This window comes from Notamacropus eugenii, chromosome 3 (genome assembly GCF_028372415.1).
Source record: "Notamacropus eugenii isolate mMacEug1 chromosome 3, mMacEug1.pri_v2, whole genome shotgun sequence".
In the NCBI taxonomy this organism is placed as follows: domain Eukaryota; kingdom Metazoa; phylum Chordata; class Mammalia; order Diprotodontia; family Macropodidae; genus Notamacropus; species Notamacropus eugenii.
Window position 1 is genome coordinate 432379922 of NC_092874.1, and position 21443 is coordinate 432401364.

At 42.5% G+C, this 21443-nt stretch overlaps 2 protein-coding genes across 17 annotated transcripts in view; one reads left to right on the forward strand and one right to left on the reverse strand.

Moving 5' to 3' along the window:
• Nucleotides 1-4984, forward strand: part of RAF1 (Raf-1 proto-oncogene, serine/threonine kinase) — a 74366-nt gene extending 69382 nt beyond the window's left edge. For all 5 annotated transcript variants that reach the window (XM_072598433.1, XM_072598432.1, XM_072598434.1 and 2 more), the window contains 4 exons: nt 2067-2185; nt 3143-3274; nt 3386-3520; nt 3799-4984. In XM_072598433.1, coding sequence (XP_072454534.1) covers nt 2067-2185; nt 3143-3274; nt 3386-3520; nt 3799-3939 — 527 coding nt within the window. In that variant the 3' untranslated portion in view covers nt 3940-4984. The remainder of the gene's footprint in view (nt 1-2066; nt 2186-3142; nt 3275-3385; nt 3521-3798) is intronic.
• The window catches only part of MKRN2 (makorin ring finger protein 2), a 37975-nt gene that overhangs the window by 7333 nt on the left and 9199 nt on the right, over nt 1-21443 (reverse strand). For 5 of the 12 annotated variants that reach the window (XM_072598441.1, XM_072598439.1, XM_072598444.1 and 2 more), the window contains exons 2-8: nt 14672-14800; nt 12549-12733; nt 11323-11627; nt 10236-10450; nt 8568-8678; nt 7480-7624; nt 6213-7176 (exon numbers count right to left, since the gene is read on the reverse strand). In XM_072598441.1, coding sequence (XP_072454542.1) covers nt 7033-7176; nt 7480-7624; nt 8568-8678; nt 10236-10450; nt 11323-11627; nt 12549-12733; nt 14672-14793 — 1227 coding nt within the window. In that variant the 5' untranslated portion in view covers nt 14794-14800 and the 3' untranslated portion in view covers nt 6213-7032. Of the gene's footprint in view, nt 1-6212; nt 7386-7479; nt 7625-8567; nt 8679-10235; nt 10451-11322; nt 11628-12548; nt 12734-14552; nt 14801-21443 lie in introns of those variants that run through there. The other 7 variants (XM_072598450.1, XM_072598449.1, XM_072598447.1 and 4 more) reach the window with 3 other exon arrangements.

Here is a 21443-nt window from a genome sequence, read left to right on the forward strand (position 1 = left end):
TCAGTTCTCTGATTATCAGTGAAGCAAGGCATAAAAGACATTCACCAAAGGTGTCTGCCACTGCATTGGAGAGAGTCCATTTGGGGTTTGACAGATTAGATCCTTCAGGTCACTCCTGTTTACAGATGACTTATGAATTATATCAAGCCCTGGGAAACAATAGAGCCTTCTAATTGAGACCTATACCTACTCAAAATGTTTGAGTTTGGCCTAAAAATTCACCCAGGAAAAGCCAAGTGGATGAAGAACTCGTCCCTTCCAGACTATAATCTGAATTTGGCTAGACAGCTTATGGAGCTGACCCATCATTACATCCGTCTCATACAGTAGAGATAATGGCAGCATGCTGACATCAAGATTGGACGGAGCGGATGAGAGTACTGCGTTTGGGAAATTGTAACAGTGATCGGTCACACTGTTTTCTGAAACATCAAAATAAAAATCACTCTTCTGCCATGCCTACGAATCATGGCACGCCATCATCTCCAAAGAATCAAAGAGAGCAGAGGATCCAGAGGGTAGGGGAAGGACACATAAAGAAACCATAGGTCTCTGGGGAGGAGAATGCAATCCGAGGTCGACACTCAGGGGAGGGAAAGGATCATAAGAGAATAGAAGTAATGGGGGTCAGGATAGGATGGAGGGAAATATAATTAGTCCTATACAACACAACTAGTATGGAAATCATTTGCAGAACTACACAGATTTGGCCTATATTGAATTGCTTGCCTTCCAAAGGGAAGGGGTGGGGAGGGAGGGAGCTAAAGAAGTTGGAACTCAAAGTGCTAGGATCAAATGTAATGTTCTTACCACTGGGAAATAAGAAATACAGGTTAAGGGGTCAAGAAAGCTATCTGGCCCTACAGGACAAAAGAGAAGACGGAGACAAGGGCAGGGAGGAAGGATAGAGGAGAGAGCAGATTGGTCACAGGGGCAATTAGAATGCTTGGGTTTGGGGGGGAGGGGAGAAAAGGGGAGAAAATTTGTAACCCAAAATTTTGTGAAAATAAATGTTAAAAGTTAAATTAAAAAAAAAAAAAAGAAACCATAGGTCTCTCTTAGAACAACAGTGCTACAAAGAGCAAGCAAGGATGGCCTGCTAAAACAGGCCAGCTAATAAATTTCCTGGCTTATGCACAGCATGGCTGGGAGGACTGAAGTGGATCACTTATGGAGTTTTTCAGAGGATGAAACTTGTAGGGCCAGGGGGAAGGATGTCATGAGATGGAAAGGGATGCAAGGAAGGATGTCTAGGGCATGGTGAGGAAGGGCTTTCTAAAACTGATTAAGAATAATTAAGGAATGGAGTTTGGTTGGTACTCCTTCTAAAATTTCATAGTTAAAGACCTTCTCTAATGTAGTACATGGTTTTCTGGAGATGGTAAAGCCAAAGAAAAAAGAAAAAAAAATTCCAGACTCTGTGGTAACAAGCTTCTCCACACCACTGAGGCCCATAGTAAGCTGTCCTCCCTCCACCCACATCACTTTTGAGAGTCCCAGATCAACTTCATACTTCAGCTGCAGCATTATAGAAAAATATGCATACAAAGTGTGTGTGTGTGTGTGTGTGTGTGACTTTACCCTGTCTGCCTCACTTTTCCTTATCTTTACATGAGCTGGAGAAGGAAATGGCAAACCACTCCAGTACCTCTATCGAGATGATCCCCAAAAGGGTCATGAAGACTCTGACACAACTGAACAACAACAAATGGGTGCTTAAGACTATCTATTTATATAATAAAAGCAAACTAAGAGCAAACAAACTGGCTTTAAAAAATAGGAAAGTCATAAGTGACAAAAAGAAATTAGCAATTCAACCTAATTTTCTTGGCTCCAGGAAGGAAATTCTTGGTCAACTAAGAGAGACTTCATTTAGCATAAAGCACAAGAGAATGGGCTCTTCCGGAAGGCGGTGAATTCTTTATCGTTGAAAGTATTCACATCGCAGTTACTTGTTGGGGAGATCATAGTGGTGGATTTATTAGGCATTGGGCAGATGACTATACTTTGTGCTTCAGTTCAAGTGCTGTAATTTTTTGAATATGGGTTCCTTAACACATTCTTAGATATATTTCTTCATGAAGGTCTGACAGTGAAAATAGGAGACTTTGGTTTAGCAACAGTAAAATCTAGGTGGAGTGGCTCTCAACAAGTGGAACAGCCAACGGGTTCTGTTCTCTGGATGGTAAGGAAATAGTCTATATTTAAATTTAGCTTTCCTACTCATTTGATCAGATGTGAGCTCCTAGGCCTTCTTCAGTTACTGTATGTTCCAGCTGACCCTGATAAATGTTACAGTTTAAAGCACATATTAAAATTAAAGCACTTTATATGAGAAAAAGCCTTGACTTTACTTTTTTTGCTTCTAAACAAAATCTCACAAATAAATAACAGCTCATTTATCTTCACTCTGTGAATACTTTTATTCCTTTTAAGTATATAAATTGAGGCACAGAGAGATGGTGATTTGCCTAGTCACAGCTAATGGCTTGAATACATGTCTTCTGTTGTCTTTTTTAGTAGGCTGTACCTAAAGGAGAGGGAGGCAGACAGTCCATATAGAGGTTACTGGCAGCTTGTTTTTTCACTGTCAAAATCTGCCAAATGGGTTCAACCCTATTGTGGTCACTGATGGATTTTATCAATCTTGGATGATAGAATTTGCTGTTGTTGAAAAACAAGGACAAAATCCTATTTTCTCAATTGGGCTATGGATGAAATAGGTCAAATCCTGTTAGGTAAAACTGTCCTCCACAGAGGGTCTTGGAAGATGCACATTGTCCATTCATTTAACAAGTGCTCATCTAGGACCTACTGTGTGCAAGTTCAACAAGTTCAGAATTATGAACTCCAGGTATCCCTTCTCACACTTCCTCATTAGGCTTTCTGTACATGCAACTATTCTTGCAATTATGACTCAGTCTTAGACTTCTGCCTCAATGTGGTTATTCTCCCCCCCCCCCCCCTCAAAAAAGATAGATCCTATTTGTAAGGGAGATCTAGAAAAGTCTGCTTTCAGGCTCCTCTCAGAATTAATGGGAGCTAAATATATTTCCTGGATATTAATAAAAGCAAAAATGGTTTCTAACAATCTAGTCCCTCCCGAGATAACATTTATGGAAAGTGATGAATCCTTTTTCAGGCTCCAGAAGTTATCCGCATGCAGGACAATAATCCATTCAGCTTTCAATCAGATGTCTATTCCTATGGCATTGTACTGTATGAACTGATGACAGGGGAGCTACCATATTCACACATCAACAACCGAGATCAGGTGAGTGCCACCAGCAGTAGTAAACTCCATTTGAACAGTTGGCTTGAGATGGGAGCCCAGATTTAATGAAGTAAAAGTGCAGTAATACCTTCCTATCTCTTCTTCATCTAGATTATATTTATGGTTGGTCGAGGGTACGCATCTCCAGATCTCAGTAAGCTATATAAGAATTGCCCCAAAGCCATGAAGAGGCTCGTAGCAGACTGTGTGAAGAAAGTTAAGGAAGAAAGACCTCTTTTTCCACAGGTGTGAACTGCTCAGATTTGAGTACCACTTGGGTTTATTAAGCCTGCTTTAGGGCCCAAGGGTGGACCCCCACAAAATGGGAGATTGGAAAGGACCTCCCTCGTCCTTCCTTCCTGTTAGCTAGCCAGTTCTGAGGTGGTAGAGATTTTCTGGTCTCACCTCTCTTTCAGGCTGGAGAGGGGGTGTGTTCTGGATCCCTATGTCCTGTTTTTATGTCATTTTGAACATATTTTGAATGAAGTTGTCTGAAATTTGCCCCTCTTGCTGCCTCTTTTCAGATATTGTCTTCCATTGAGTTACTACAACATTCTTTACCGAAAATCAACCGCAGTGCTTCCGAACCATCTCTGCACCGTGCAGCCCACACAGAGGACATAAACTCATGCACATTGACATCCACAAGACTCCCAGTTTTCTAGGCATATCTTGTACCATTGTCCCCAACAGGAAAAGTCCCCAAAGTTCTGCTTTTCTTACCTTAATGAATTTTTTTCTTCAGAAAAAGCTGCTACAGATTTCTACATTCACGTACTACAGGGACATCACTTCATGTTGCCTTTTTTCTACTATTTGTTTGCCCAATGAGATGTTTTCCACTCATGGTGTGTCATGTCATAATGGTGTCATTTTACCAATAACTAACAGACAAGATGCAATACAAGCCAGAGTTTTAAAAATAGATGCCCTTGAGCCTTATTTTCCTCTACAGAGGCAGCTGTGTTTATTTGGCAATATTTTCTCGATCATTTTTGTTGGATCAATTAGTATTTTTATAGTAAGAATGGCTAAAATTCTTTGTGGGGAGATCCTGAAAAGTTGCAGTCCTAGAGGATGTTTCCGGACAAAGATGGCAATCCAACTCCAGAGAAAAGGGGATAATGAATTCTTGATACAAGTTCCTACAATGAGTGTTATCATGCCAAGGAATTTTAATTCTTTTAAAAGATGGCAAGTTACCAGATAGTTTTGCACATAGAAAACAATCATACGAAGGAATAAACTGTTCTGCATAGTACTGTTCTCAAGTGGGGGCCATACATACAGCCCTGCTGCAATTATTGACCTAAGGAGTGATACCTTGGTACTTAATAGACTTCTTTCTTGCACCCAATGAGATACCCAGTGTGGAATGACGGTCTTTTTGAATGAGGACTCCCTATGCTCCTCTCAGTATATATTGCACTCTCAGCAAGCAGAGTGACCTACCAGTTTGAAGCTGTCTTCCAGGAGATGCACTATATGAGGTATGAGTTGAAAAGGATTGATCTTTCATTTGTATCTGGCCCAAAAAAAAGAGCCGTTTGTCATGTTGCTTTACAGTCATACCTCGTATAACAAGGAAACTGAACAGACAGTTTTTCTTGATGGTTTGGGTTTTTGTTTTTATTGCTCCTGAGAAAATGAATTTATTGTAAGCCATGGTTCTAGTGATTTATCTTATTTTAATAAAATAAGTTAAATTTAGGTTTTAATGGTCTCCTCTTTCATTTATTATGGGAGATTGCGTGTTATTTTAGAACATAAGCTTAGAAGTGTGTCTTGGCCATTTTCTAAGACTGTAAACAATTTTTTATTCTGTAGTAGAAGGATGTAAAGTGGAAACAGTAAAAGACAACTGTATAGTTTTCAATCTAGCATAAGGACTTGGCAATGCATGGCTGCAGGTGGGAGAAGGCAGCATGCTTTATTGGGTAGGAAACTGGATAGGATTCGGACCTGTCTTCTTAACTTCATCTGGGTGACCTTGGGCAAGCCACTTCATCTCTGGGCTTCAGTTTCCTTATGCATAAAATGAAGGTGATGATTAGAACAGATAACAGGTAAGGTTCCTTCCACTTTAGGTCTGCATTTACTATTATTGGTGATGAAAACTCTTGAGTAAGCTTAGAGAAAGAGCTTTCAGATCCTTAGATGTAAAACAATGCCACTCTGGTTCACAGGTTTAAAAAATATCCTGGTGTATAGAAAATGAAAATGTATATAGGCTAAGCATTTATGTGGGGAAAGAATATTTAACTGAAATTTTAACTAATAAATTAACATTTAAAAACCAGCAGGCATTTCTACCTGGTAGGAACTCTTTAGTGTAAAAGTCCACCTTTAAATGTTGAACTTTGGACTATTTGTGATATATAAGAACAGATGATCTGAGCAATAGTGCTGAACTTGGCCTTAGTGCTAAACTGTCTTAGGAGTTTCATGTTCTGGGAGCCTCAGTAGTACAAATGAGAAGACTATTTGTCAAAAAAACTTGATTAGTGGGATTTACAGCTCTTACGTTGTAACTTTCTAAACGGAGATGCTGATTCCCTAATTCAGTATGAATTTAAATAGCAGTGTTATCCAAACTTGGATAGACATCTTTTTATACCTAGGGTGTAAAACACCGAAAGGTGTCTGAAGCAGGTGCTCTAGGGTCTAGCTTGTTTACTACTACTTCTCTGAGGTATGGGTGCCTCTTATTTGACTATACTATGTGTATATGTAGTACGTGTAATATTAGTATACATAGTCCCTTTACAACACATCTTTGTTTGCAAAATGGAATCCTTGTGGCCATTTTGAGCTACAACAGTCACTGGTATGTATCACAAAAGGGAGACTGGCTGACTCTTCAGATTTTAATCTAGTTAGTGCAGTGAGATTCAAATGAACATTACTCTCAAAAAAGCTCAGACGGACTGACCATAGCTGAGAAGTCAAACAGCTTTAATAGGCAAACTTAAAATTAAGGGTTTACACTGCAGGTGTGATTTTCTATACGTGCCTGAAAAGATGTAAAATTAGGTTTTTGCAATTCAAACCTTTAAAATGCTCGAGGCACAAGGGGGCATTGTTTATTTTGTTTGTAACTCGGGATTTTTATATATTGGGTTTGCTCAGAGGGAGAATATGCTATGTGGACTAACTAATAACCCCAAAAGAGCAAAAGAAAAAGAATGCAGAAAAACTGCCAGTGACTCCGTCCACAACAGCCCTCCTGTCAGACTGGATGCCCCCTTGTGTTTTTCCCCACCAGGAAGTCACCAACCAGGCAGGGACCATGTCCACAGAATGGCTGGTTGGATTCTCTCAAGGATCTGTCGTTTTGTCATTGTGGCTGCCGCCTCCATCAGTGAAGGTCCCAAGCCCTCTATGATTTAGTAGATTATCTTCAAGGGATGCTGTGGCCAGCCTGCTGGGAACCTCTTCAACCTTAGCTAGTCTGGTCTTCAGTTGACAGCCATACAGAGGCATGAAAGTAACTGAAGAATTAATTAACCATGAAAATGGAGATTACATATACTTCTGTTAATTTTTTATTTTATATCCTTCAATGTTTCCATTGCTGTAATAATGGATCAGACAAAGGTTTAACATACCCTCTCTTAATCCCAGTGACACATCAACTACTGTTGCAGTAAATGTAAAACTCTGCAGCACACCCTCTGAACACACAGGCCTGGTCCAGCAGAGAGCCTAGAGTATGGGATGGCAAGGGGGTGGGCTGGGGAGGGGGCTTCAGTTCACTCTCAAGGATTCGAGGCAGACTCTTCCACTCCTGAAAGGTGCATGAAAAGGTCACCGAGTTCAGTTACATCATCTTCCTCAGTAGCTGGGATGTGCCGGCTTTCTCTGTCCTCAATAAAATCCCAAAGCCGGACAGAATTGAAGAACTGCAAAACACAGCCAAGAAGCCAAACCATTCCAGCTCTTGTCAGTGAAAAACCATGAAACAGCCCCTAACAGCTACAAGAGCTACTCAAGCCTAGCTTTGAAAGAGGACAGAAAACAAACACCTTCTCCAAAGCAGTTTTTCTCTTGGCTCAGATGATCTCTTTGGATGCTGGCTTCCCACATGGGTCCACAGAAGTGAACAGAGATCCTAATGGGTGGATCAAGGTGTGCTTTTTAAAGCCTAGCATGCCAAACTGGCCCTCGAGAAGGGAAAACAGCCATTTGCCACCCCCTCTCCTTACCCTCACGGTGCCTTCTGAACTGAGCTGTTTCCGAGGTTTCTCAGGTTCAGCTCTTGTCCCATCTGGGTAAGCATGGAGATAAAGGCATTTTCCTCCAAAGGGGCAGGTCCCCTTGCCTTGCTCAAAGTATTTACAGGCTTTTTTCCTTGAGAGGATAGAGAAAGCAAAAAAGTGGTCATTATTCTCTGGCCTGGTCTGTCTAGACAGGAGGATGAGGAGACAATTTAAAAAGCTCCTTTAGGGCTATGGCTCTGGTCTATGATTCAAAGACAGCCTGTCCAATAAACTCAGTAGACCTCTACTTTTTCCCCATTTTTTTCATCTTCCTCTGTAAGTTATAATCCATTCTTAAATATTAGAGAAACTAAGACCAGTGAGGATTAGATAGTTACAAATCCAATGAGCTAGGAGAGATGAAACCAGTAACTACTGTGAAATCTTGTTTATGGGCGCTCAAATTCTAAATGCCAACATCAACTGGTTTTCAAGCAATTAAAAAGCTCAAAGGGACAAGATGGTTGCTGTATGTAAAGATTAGGCCTTGAAAGATGAGCCACAAAGTGTATAGAAGTGCTTGCTGTTAAGAGAAAATGACCCTAGGTACATTGGAGTCCAGTCTAGGATACCATGACACTCATGTTTCTCCAACTCCTTGCCTCACAAGATTTAAAAAAAAAAAAAATCCATCTACCCAGAAGAGACTGACCCATAAAGGACTCACACTAAGGAATAACAAGATCTCCTTAACATTCTCTCATCAAAGATCCCTTTGTTCCTATCAAGGCACAGCCAGTATGCCTTAAGATCCCAGAAGCACCAAACAGCACAGTGTTCATCAAATACAAATGTTTTCAGAAACAGTTAATGTTTCAAGTTCATTCACCCATAGGCTAATAAATAGAACAGATAAAAGGAAAAGGCAGGTTACAAGAAGCTAGTGAGAGGTCTTCAAGAAATGAAAAAGCTGGAGAGATGAGAGTAATATGAAATAAGCAATGGAAACTAACCAAGGTAAGCCCATAATGTGGACTCTTCTCAGACGTGACAGGGGTCAGGACCTCTTGGCAGGCACCCCCTTCATCACTTACCCCATTCCCTGCTTAAATGCTTCGATCAGTTCATTTTTCTTGTTCTGGTCTTCAACCCAGTACACACTTGGAATGACAAACTCAGATATCACCCGGCATTCTGGACAGGACCTGTAACAAGCACAAGAAAGTCAACATCAATGAGCTGCCCCATGCAGTAAATGGATTGGTATTTGGGGTTACTTTACTCACTCCAAGCAACCAAACCAGGATATGTTACTGCAACAAGAACCAGGGGAAAATTGCTTGGTGAGAATGTTAAAGCCATGTGAATTCAATCCAATGACCTCAATTCAAAATTTACACAGTACTCTGCAAGGATGTACAACTGAGCAGATGTGTTTACCTACTGTCCAGGTATGCTTACAGTCTAGCAGGGGAGGCAAGATACCAAAGCATAAGACAAACTCTTGACAAACCTTGACCATTCCAAGGCAAAGCCCCCTATCAAAAACATCTCCCTTGATGGCTTCTGTCAGTGCCTAGCTTCCTCCCTCCACAGGATTCCTGACCAATGGCTGTCTCTAAGGAACAAGGACTCACTCTGCTTTGTCACAGCTATACCCTGCCTCCATGTTGCCCCTATTCACAGGGCTCAGAGAACTGGAGTTGAAAGAGCCCTTTCAACCCCTCAAGTCTCATTTCTCCTCTTACAGGTAAGGAGAGCTGCTGGAGCCACTTCCTCTGTAACGTCAGCCCTTCAAGTTACATCCTCTCTTCCCCAAGTGTCTTCTCCTTTGGACTAAAGACCCCTTTCCTGCCTTCAGTAATCCATCCCCCTGGATCCTCTAGCCTTCCATTAAAGGATGCAGATACTCTTGAGAAAGGGAGTCTGTCAGAGCTGTTGCTATGATATTACCAATTCACACTGACATAGTATTTTCCTCACAGCAATCCTATGAGGCAGGTAAGCAGTACACAAGGTTTGTCATTTCCATTTCATAGAGGAGGAAACAGATTCAGAGAAAGTAGGACTCTTGGAGTCCCCTGGCCATTAAGTGTCAGGCCTGCCCCCTCACTTATTCTTTCAACTATCTGAGGAAAAAAACATGGACAACAGGATAGGGAGGAACCTGGAGGATAGGGAAGAAAAACACTTGGAAAAAGGAAGTACAATCCTAAAACAAAACTTTTTCAGGCAAGGACCCCTAAATATGTACATTTATTTATTATAACTGCATACTCAAATTTCTTCATCTGTACAATGGGAATGGATAACAGCATCCACCTTGCAGTGTAATTGGGAGGGATCATATGAGATAACAATTATAGGGCACTGAGCACGTGCCTGGCACTCAATAAATGTTAGCTCTTGTTACCATATTAACTACGGTGCTGTTCTATTTGTGTATTATAAAATTTACACAGAATGTATTAACAGCTTCTACTTATCTAGAGCTTGAAGGTTTGCAAAACGCTTTCTAAACATTTTATCCTCATAACAACCCTGTCAAGTAGGCATTATTACTCCTATTTTACAGATGAGGAAACTAAGGCAGCCAGACCAAACAGCTTGTCCAGGATCACACAGCTGGCAGTCGTCTGAGGCAGGATTTGAGCTTGTGTCCACCTAACTCCAAGCGTAGTGCTCTCTCCCCACTTGGGGGCCACCTGGCTGCAGGGACGCTTCTAAGTCTTTAAAGTTGCCTGCTGTGGGGTAGTACTTACTTGATGATGGGATTCTCAAACTGCTTGGCGCACCTCCACTGTCGGATGCAGGACAGACAGTATGTGTGGCTGCAGTTGGAGAGGATCCCAAACCTCCTCTCTGAGGCTGATGGTTTCTCATAGACCACCTCCATGCAGATGCTACATACTTTCTCCTGACTTGCCTGGAAAGCAAAGGCTTTCTCCATGTCATGTTCAAAGGTTGCCATGCAGAGCTGTATTGCCGACAAAGGAAGAGATGGGTTTTTAGAATCCTCTGCAGCAAGGAGATTAAGACAACACAGGGTCCATCCCAGGCTGCAGGGCTGAACCTCAGCAGGGCTGGGGATGAGGGTCACTTGACTAGCCAGCTGCTGACTAGGGGACAGAGCTCTGGTCCCCACTCCTCTGGCTGCAGTCTTTCCAGTATACTAAAGGCTGTTGCCAGAAGGGCCGAAGACTCATCAGTTCGAACTGTGAGAGAGCAGAACTTTTGATCAGGCTCAGACCAACGGCTGAGAGCCCAGGGCTCTCCTTGGTGCCACCTCCTCCTACATTCAAGCCTCAGAGCAGCCCCGACAGACACACAGACTGAAAGAGCACTGGGGTAGAATTATTACAAGGAGCTACAAAGTTTCCCATCACAAGACTTAAGATTCTCTGGATCCAAAGTCACTTTAGCATTGTCTTGACTACCTCTTTCCAATCTCCTTTCCTTATCTGTACATGAGTTGGCAAGGGCACCTTGAGCACTTCTCCCTAAGCCCTGCCCAGTGCCCCCGCCCCAGGCTACAACTAAAAGAGAGGGAGGGGGAACTTTGCATGCCCCACAGACATGAATCTAGCTGCATTCCAGAGCTGGGTAAAAACACATTTTTAAAAAATCAACATCATTTTGCCCAAGTCCTAGAGCTTTCATCGATTTTCTAGGCAAATGCTTGTTCCTAGAACAGGTCCACATCACCACTCTCCTGTTCTACTTAAGCATCATTGTCTCCTGCAGTGTCCTGGATGGGCATGGGGAAAATCGACAATTTTACATTACTTTATGCAGTTTGAATTGTCTTTAAAAAATTTTTACAAGATCACAGGGGATTTTGCTCTTTACCTTCTCATGCGTCTTTCTCTGCTCTGAGTCAAAAGGATGCAGGACTTGTAATCTACAGATCTCACAAACATCCCCGTGGAGATAGACACAAGCGTCTCCAAAGTGGCACTCGCCAGCGGCTGCGTAGGGGCACAGTTGCTGCTCGTTGCTGTCTGAGCTCCCAGCTTCCAGCCCATCCAGGCCACTCCGGATGGCGTCTAAGTAGGAATGAGGCTTCATCTCCACACTATCATTTGAATCACTGCAACCTCCCAGGTCACTCACTGCACAGGGCCTGGTCTTTTCTTCAGTTAAGCCACACAGATCTTAACATACAAAAAACACACCAAGGCACAGGCATATAAAAAAAAGCAGAAAATAGCCCACAAAACTGAAGGAAGCCCTCTGGATCCCATTCCCTGAAGCTAATCTGCAAGAATGCCCTATTCAATAAACCTTAACTTTTGCACACCCACCATACATGCACTTCAGTGCCCCTGTCAAAAACAGAACACTGGGATGGATAAAAAACATTGGGCAAACCCACTATAGCATTTTATGTTCTACTCTCCATTTCCAAGAAAAAGTTTGTTCCATTTTGTTCCAGAAACCCCTTGAACTGCTAAGGGCTACCCATTAAAAATACTTTATATAATTCCTTTCCCTCTAAGGATCCCAAACTATTCAATAGAGACTACCTTCAAATAGCCCCCAAACATGTGACTATATATGCCAACCGTAAAACTATAGAATACGAGCTCAATAGAAGAATTAAACAAGGACAGTGTATCTGTAAAGAGTTAGAAGATGAGATGTTATATTTATCCCAAGTATTTAGCACTGAAACCCAGATATGACTACTCACCTAAGGAGAAGGCAGATGACAGTCAAGTGACATGACAACTTTTCTAAGGTCACGACTTTATTTTATGGAGATGATAAAATCAGAGGGAGGCAATTCAAACTCAAGCTGTGCTACTGCACTTGAGGCAGAATGCCAGGCAGGAATGACTTACTGACCACTCAGCTACACTTTCCTAGTCATACCAGTTTTTCTATCTAAAGAAGCTAGAAGGAGACACAGAGGAGAATTCGGTCCCTGGGCAAAACACAGTTCCTCAGTCTCTTCCATAAAAGATGCCCAACTCGGAACAAGCAGGCGTGCAGAAAGCCAATGACAAAGGGGAGGTGGTGCAGAGAGGGGAGAAAAAGAGAGTGCAAGGACAGACGCTGGCTCTGCCACTCACTCCGGTCTCTCAGCACCAGCGTTCTCTTCTCACGCTTGCCAGGTTCATGGGAACTGCTTTTCATTATAGATGCAGTCACATCAGGATGAGGGTGTGGACTGTGGAATATCGGTGAAGGCAGACTGTGAGGTCCAGCACCTGCTGCGCCACTGCTGGCTGCTGCTGCCGGCCTCATGTGATCATATCTGAAACGGGCAACAGAGAGGGACACTGACATTTGGCACTCTGTCACTCTCCATCACACACCCAAGCAGCCTGGACGAAGTCTTTTCTGGAATTTCTGTGTACTCTTGTCGAGGAGCCAAAGGCTCAAGTATATCTAGGGATTGGATGGTGGTCAACACCTGTAACTGGCTTCTGCTGCCCTCCGACAATTCATTCTTACTCAAGAGTTCCCTCATTTGTACCAGAGGATCTGGAAAGTCAAACATTATGGGAGATGAGGTAAAAACAATGGTGAACAGGGTATAGAAAGAGGCCCACTTAGCAACAAAAGTCTAAAACCAAAAGAAAAAATTCTTGAAGGTGACATACATCTAAAAATAAAAACACTTCTGAACTAGGAAGAGAATCCCTTCAAAAACAGCTATGGTTTCCAGGTGCACTCATTCATTCATCGCCAGTAATTTAATCATAAGTCTGTGGTGCTGGAATAGAGAGAGCAGAGGAGTCACGAGACATGGCTCAAATGCCAGCCGAACCACCAGCTTCCCATGTGATTCTCAGAAATTCACTCATCAGCTTCTCTGAGGCTGTTTCCCCATTTATAAAATGGGTGTGATAACACACATACTACCTTCCTAGCTAGAGGGCTAAAGTGAAAGAGTGAAAAGCTTTGTACATCTCCAGAGTGAGTCTGGATCCAGGGAACCTGAGATTAAATCTGGCCTCTGATTTCTGTGTCCCCCTGGGCAAGTCCCCATTTCCTCATCTGTTGGATTAGATGATCTCTAAGGCCTCTTCCAGTTCTAACACTCATCAGTCCAACCCCAAGACATACAGGACTCCACTACTTCAGAGAGGCTGCCTTGGGCACTGTCACTCCATGCTTGTCCCCTCCTCCCATATTCCCTCCCTCCTTTCTCCCCTCAGCCTCACAGAATTCCTCTCTTCCTTTAAAAAAGGCAGACCCAAAGCTTTTCCTGATTCCCCTCCCCCCAATGCCAGTGTCCTCCTTATGAGCCACCTTGTCTTTACTGTTTTGTATTCAGATACACACAGAATGGAAGCTCTTGAAGAACAGGGACTGCTGTAGTACTTGGAACCCAGTAGGTGCTTAATAAATGTTTGTTAACTGACTGAAGACATAAATGTTCTGGAGCTCTCAGCACTAGAGGAACACCCATTACTCAGCACTGACTCATAAGCTGTCCCTGTAATATAATGGAAAAAAAGATTTGACCTGGAGTTGAGTTCTGAACCAGGCCAGGGCTGTGCATATCTTGACTAGGTTACCTTTCAGCTTCCTCATTGTAAATTACAAATCATCTCTGTCTCTCTTGTGGATATTTATAAATGTAAAATAATACATACCTAAAACCACTTTGGAAATGAAGGTGCTTTTTAAACTTAGAAATAAGAGATGTAGAGAGTATATATACCCTGGTTTTGCTTAATTTTTATAAAACACTAAATCTGCTGAGTCAATTTGAAGATGCCTCTCCACGATAAAAAAAATTCTTGTAAACTCAATTTAATTATCATTGCACTATTTAAATAGTTATTAAACAGAGCTCACTTGGGTTTTTAATCCCCTGGGAAGTCCCAAACTGTTAGGAATTTTCTTTCTCAGTTCCAAGATTATATTTCCAAAATAATGGTTAATATTTGGTCTGGAAAGTAACAATTGCAGTTGTTTAAGATGTTCGGAGAAATGGGTTCTCACAATAGGACGACTGTAATCAGCCATACCCTCTTAAAGGGTAGAGGGGGAGGGGAATTCTGCTTAAAAGGCAGAAAGCTGTCAGTACTTGCTCAGGAGGACCCCTCCCCCCCATCCATTACCTCTACCGCCCCAACTCAGATCCACTATGAGGATTCAAGTGATTGTAGCTCCTTTCTCCTTCTTTGGGCACTTTCATACTTAAAGGCTTTATGAGCCCCAGTCCCAGAGGTGCTCTTGCCTGCAACGAGATCCATAGGCACAGTAGCCTTTCTGGTAGAATTTGCAGATTGAAGATGGCTTGCTTGTTGATAAGTCATGTGAAAACAAGCACTGACTCCCTTCACGACACACACCATGCATGAAATACCTGCAGAGAAGAACAAAAGGAGCAACTATTAGAGACACTGCACATATCACCTTATCTTCAACTCTCTTGTGTAAAACAGGAAGTTACATATGACAAGAGTCCCAAAGACCCGGTTCCAGTCCAGTCTCTGACACTAACTAGGTGGCTGTGGGTAAATCACTTAATTCTCCAAACCTTTGTTTCTTCATCTGTAAAAATGGGGGTAACAAGAAGTGTGATGTACCCATTTCACAGGGTTGTTATATCCCCCCAGTGACAGAATATAAGTAAAGGTGCCCGGTAAATCTGGAGACGTTATATAAGTGTCACCTATTATTGACTTAAATCTAATCATAGTTGTTGCTCTTCAGTTGTTTCAGTCATGTCCATGGCCCCATTTGACGTTTTCTTGGCAAAGATACTAGAGGGGTTTGCCATTTCCTTCTCCAGCTCATTTTACAAATGAGGAAACCGAGGCAAAGAGAATGACGTAACGACCAAAGTCACGAAGCTGCTAAGTGCCTAAGGCCAGATTCGAACTCAGGTTCAGTTTCCATCCCTGCTCCTCCACGAGTTCTTCCCTGACTACCCCCCCCCCCCCACCAAGATCCCTTTTCATCTACTCTGTAGCTCCCAAGTGCTTTGGAGGAGGTTCTCATGTGTCTCCCCATTAGCAAGTGAAGTTCCCTTAGGGCAAGTGCTTGCCTTACTGGTGGCCCAAGCCATCTCTGGAGAGATTCATCTCTCCAGAACTTATAGCACTCATTAAGCAGCTTAGTGACTGTCTTTGTAAAATGATGCTAAAGCAGCATGTAGATTACAATAAGAAACTTCTGTTTTTACTGTCTCTCCAATTATCTTGAAGTCCACAACTGGACAAGGCAATGTTCCTTGTGAATTTGCTGAGGGTCAGGCTCACTGCCTCACAGCACCGAGCACAGCACCTTGCCTGTTCCTAGGCACATCCCTTGTTGGGTGACTGAATACAAGTAGGCAGAATCTACTAAAAGAAAAAGATATGGCCAGGGGCCGGCTCACGCAGGAAAATGACTGCTGCTGTGACAGTCAAAAAAGGATACAGACTAGAACAAAAACGGCTGAAGTCCAAGCCTCTACAATAATGTTCACAGGAGCGTGGAACCAAAGGAAACCTCAAAAGTCATCCCATTCAATCTTCTCGTTTTACATATAAGGAACACAAGTCGGGAGAGGGAGTTACTGAGCCTTAGGCCTCCTTCCTCTACAGTCTTTCTGACTAGAAATCACCTCCAGAAGTGACGCGGAAGTCTCTCATGTTCTTTTTTGTCAGGGTAAAACGTTTACCAAATCCTAATCTATCAAAATAAGGCCACCCCCTCTGGAAAGTGAAAAAGCTTAAAAATCTTGAGATAAAGAGCTTCTTTACACAGAAGGAAAGAGAGTGAGACTTAAGACTAGACACCCTGCCAAAAGGAAGACTAAGAATAGCAAAAAATCAAAAAAGATGTAAGGTCCTCTCACCCATCCCATTTTTCTGATCGTTTATTAAGGGAAGCAAGGACTACACAAGGAATGGGGTGTATAGTCCCAACCTTTTGTGAATAGGAAAGTCAGGAAAGGACAACCATGATCCCTTCTTCCCATAAAAAATATTTTAGCACCAGATAAAGACTGGAATAAGTGGATAGTCTCTCATAGTTAACTTCTTTGACAGGGACAATACCAAGGTCTAAATTCTGAGTTGTCAGTTTTACAATGCTTAGTAATTCAATCAAAACAAACATTTATTAAGTACCTACTGAATGCAAGGTACTGTGCAGATATATAAAAACAACAGTCTTCTCAAGCAACTTACATTCTACTTGGGAATCACCTAAGTATGGTGTACCACAAAGTAAGCAGAGGACCTGAACTAAGCCCTGAAGGAACCCAAGGATTCTAAGGACTGAGGCGTGCAAGCCAAGTATGAGGGCCAGCTTCCCCAGATGCAATGCCCCATTTAGAAAAGAACAGATACACAGTGTTCCAAAAACCTTGTATAATGTATAAAAGGAGAATAGTGTGAAATAAGGAAAAAAGGTGGGAGGCAGGCTACGGACGCCTCTAACAGCCAAATGCCCTTTCGGTTTTATCCTGGAGTTGTTGAAGTATTTGGGTGGGAGAGAACTCAAAATATCACCTCAGGATATACACCCCTTTATAACATATATACATCCATGATACACACGTATATGTACACATATAAATGTGTATGTGCATATATGTATACACATATAAAAAAATTTTTTAAATAATGTATTATACTTAGTACTAAAAGTGACTGAAGAAAATTTCCAGGAAGTGCCAGGTATAATCTGTGGTAAACCCAGGGCACAAATGTTTTGAATATAACCACTATTAGGAAGGTTTTAGTTTGGCCCAGACTGTGCTTCCCAGTCTCTGAGTATGAGAACCCATTTTTAACATCGAAAAATGCTGCAGACTCTCACATGTGGGAGACAGTCTTCAGACGATAGATTTGCTTACTTATAAATTCACAGACCACTTGCAAATGACACAAATTGGAAACCCCTGGACTAGAGCAGGGATCAGCAAACTTTCTGTAAAGGGTCAGATAATAAATGTTTTAGACTTTGCAGGCCAAGAGGCAAAACCGAGGATATTATGCAGGTACTAATACAACAAGAGAACAAATTCCCACAATTTTTTTTAATTGATGAAATTCAGAATACAATGATATTAGCTGAGCACAAATTTTTATAATACAAGATTAAACGTGATTTAATTAACTCAACACCAGCTTTCTTTACTTGGCTTTGTAATGAGCCACTTGGACACTTGCTTTGATTGCAACCTTATTACTTTAAAAAAAAAGTTTTGTCAAGAAATGCAACTGTGATATTCTTTTAAATTTTGGATTTTTCTGTTGTTGGTTTCCTATGAGTCAGGAATAAGGTAACAAATACTTGCTGAGTTGGCTGATGTCATGTAAGTTGTATTTCTGTAGCACCACTACAGCAGCACTGCATCAGAAACACAATGCCCAGCCATGTAATTCAATAACAAAATAACTCACACTCCACTGTGTCTTAGAAATATAATATCCAATTCACCTTTCTTTTCTTGTTTCAATAAAATGGGCATGCACTAGCAACAGAAAATAAAATGCTCACTGAAATTTGTGGTGGTTGAGCAGCAGCGCAAGGTAACGACAGCACCACAGACCACCTCTGCTGCAAAAGCAGACGTATACAATGTGCAGTATTGTACAGTAAAGGTAACATAGCTGTCTTTTGGGACTGCAGATTTCTTTCAGAATTCTTTACATACAGTGGAATTTATGTCCCAGCAAGAACTACCTGTAATCACGCAAGAGGAGGGCCTGTGACTAAGAGGATAAAAAGCAAGGCTGGGGGGGCCAACTGGGGAATCACTGGGTAGAGACAATTCATTCAAGAAATGAGATGGCCAAGGCTGCCAAAAGAGAGTATATATAGAAAAGGGGGGAGGAGTCAAGGGGGGGCAAGAGAACCTAAAGTGAAACTGTGGCAAGGCAGATAGAACAAAAGCGCAAACATTTTGCATACAGAGGATAAGTTGTGGAAGTGAAGCACAGAGGGAACTGAGTAGGCTAACGTATGCCTTCTCGGAAAAATCAGTCAAGGTCATGGTGGAGGCAGGGCAGTAAAAGGTCTGAGGGGACTGGAAATATATGGTGAATGGCAGAGGGAATAAATAAGTGACAACTAGAAAGGTTACTGTTGAAAACACGTCTGCTATGGCCCTAGCCAGGGAACCGCAAAATGGTCAGGGCCCCGCAGAGCTGGAAAGGAGCAAGGGGGACATTCCCTGCTGCAGCCCGGCATGCTGCTTCACTAGCTTCTGCCCCTCTATCAGACTCCTCAGAAGGAAGGAGAGAAGGGAGAACATCTCAACACTACACCCTAGTCCCAGGCTGACCTTCCAAGTGCCTCCTGAGCCTCCAAGAGTGCTGTCCCCCCAACAGGTCTTTCATCCATTGTTTAAATTGTCCAATGGCAGACACCTGAGAGGAACCTTTACAAGCACATTCTCTTGGTGGCTTCTTCTGGCATCACTGTTGTATTTCACAAACCTTCCTCCTGCCCTTACTCCTAAAGTTTACCTCTCAAAACTTGTAAATCTAACAAACTGATTACTTCTCCCCATCGTCCTGTGCAGTATATGGCAACCTATGGTCCTGACAGAGGTGAACTGATTTCATCCCCAGCACAAATGACCCAAGCATCAGTCTCCTTTATTCTTCCTTAACCTGAGACCTAATGGATGAACGAAGCCTGGGTCACAACTGAGACTATGGAGGGTCACAGGGTCCTGACAGAGAATTCGCTGCATTTTTCAGTCCCAGGACAGTCTAGATTGGGAAATGTTGCTCTAGACGGTTATTATAGAATTTCACAGCCCTCTAAAGCTGAAAAATCTAGTCTCTCCTCCTTCACTTTACAGACAAGGCCAGGGAAGGGAAAGGATCCTGACTCCTAGGCCCAGTGGTCATTCCCCTGCACCTTATGAGCTCCCCACCAAAATTAGGCCTGTGAGAGCTAGGCAAAGTATCTCATCTACCTTAGATTCCCCCTTCTACTCTCCAGAAATCAACAATGCATTTTTCTCTGAAAACCATCCTTCTCCCTCATTTTCAAGAAAGATATTAGAAAATTAGACAACAGGGAATCCCCACATCTTCACAAGAGGGGAACATAGGGCAACATGACAACTTAAAATGGCCCAAGTACTTTTTAAGAACCAAAACTCTAAGACTTCACACAGCTCTTCCTTTGTTTTCCCTTTATTTCACATACTATCATAGTATCACATAAAATATGACACAGAAATGTAAGCAATCTGTTATATAATACATTCCCTCTGGACTCCTAAGATCCATGGGTTATACAAAAATGACAGAATTTCCAAGTAGAAGGACCTGTCAAGAGCCACACAGTCGGTCCCTCACGCACGCAGAAACACACCCCTAAATAAGGATGCACCCCACCAAAGGATCACCCAGCTTTTGCTGACATGAGGGTCTGCTGCTTCTCCAGTCAGCACTCTCTACTTTAGGAGACTTCCCATGGTTATAAAGTTTTTCTTCTCATGAAGGCTAAATTGTCCACTTTTCAACTTCTACTCACCCATCCTCCTGGTTTCTGCACTCAGAGGTCAGCCAAAACAAAGCTAATCAATCCTTTCTCAAGAAGACAGCCCGCTTCAAACACTCGAAAACAATTATCATTTCCCCCCTCCATGCAGACACTAAGTCTTCTTTTCAGGCTAAGTATTTCCATTTCGTTCAACAGATCCTCATGGCACGATCTTACGATCCCTGACCATCTTGGCTGCCTTCCTCAGGACACTCTCCTGATAATGACTATCCTTAAAATGTGATGTGCAGACCTGAATGCAATACCACAGATGGAGGGCAAGACCATTACCTCCCTCCCTCTCTCATCCTGGACACTAGGCCTCTCTATAACAGTCTCATCACAACTGTGGAATCACACTGAGTTTGCCCAGTTCATATCAACAGCCAGATGTCCTAACGCCTATCTATCCATGCTTTTGCCCATACTATAAAAGTTCAAAAAAAAATCATATTCACAACTATCCCTATTAAATTTCATCTTATTAGCTATAGCCCAGTATTTTAGCTGATCCGAGTATTTTCAAATTCTGATCATCATGTATCCCTCCCCAGCTGTAAATCTGATAAGCCAGTTTATATCTTTATCCCTTACTGCTAAAAAGCTAAAACAGCACACTGCCAGGCCAAGTGAAGATCCCTGTGGCACTCCAACAGGGACCTCCTCCTAAGGGGACACTGAGCCAGTAACTTAACACCTCTTCGGATTTGGTCACCAACCACAGTTCCAAGTTCACCTAAAGTAAAGATCTAGCCCACAAGAGTAAACTAGGAGGCTGTCAAATGATGTGATAAAATCTAGGCAAACTCCATCCTCTTCAGCATCACACTGGAATACTACTGGTCAAAAAAGGGAATCAGGTTAGCAGAGCACACCGGCTCTTTGGGATCACTGCCCTCCTTGTCTAGATATTCACCTACCCACTCTGTCGTAGAAAAGTACTGACTTGGAATCAGAAAGCCCTGGGTCCAAATCCTGTCTCATACCCTTACTAGCTGTGCAACTCTAAGCAAGGTGCTTAACCTCTTCGTTTCGGTTTCCTCATCTGAAAAATGGGGATAATAACAGCAGCTGCCTTAAAGGGCAGGGGTCAGCTGACACACGTCAAGCCCTACATAAATGTCAGAATTTTGCCATGAACCAAAGTCAAGTTCACTGACCTGGAGTTTTTAATTTTACTCTCCTGTCTCTTTAAAAAATCAGGCCCCCCAGGCTAGCCCCAGAGTACCCTCAGCTGGTTCCCCACTAGGTGGCTGCGGATGTCTCAGTAACCCCATCTGCTAGTTTTTTCAGCACCCAGGGCATGTGATCCGTCTGTGCCTGGAAAGCTGGACTCCTCAAGAGCAGTCAGCTCTTATTCCCTTCTTGTTGATCATGGCTATCAACTCCCTTTTTCTAGACATTTTTGCTAAATCCGCTTTAGCCCAAAGATTATTCTCCTTGGCAGAAAAAACAGAAGCCAGATCTGAGCTGCACAGACAGCCCACAAGCCCCAGATGCATCATTTC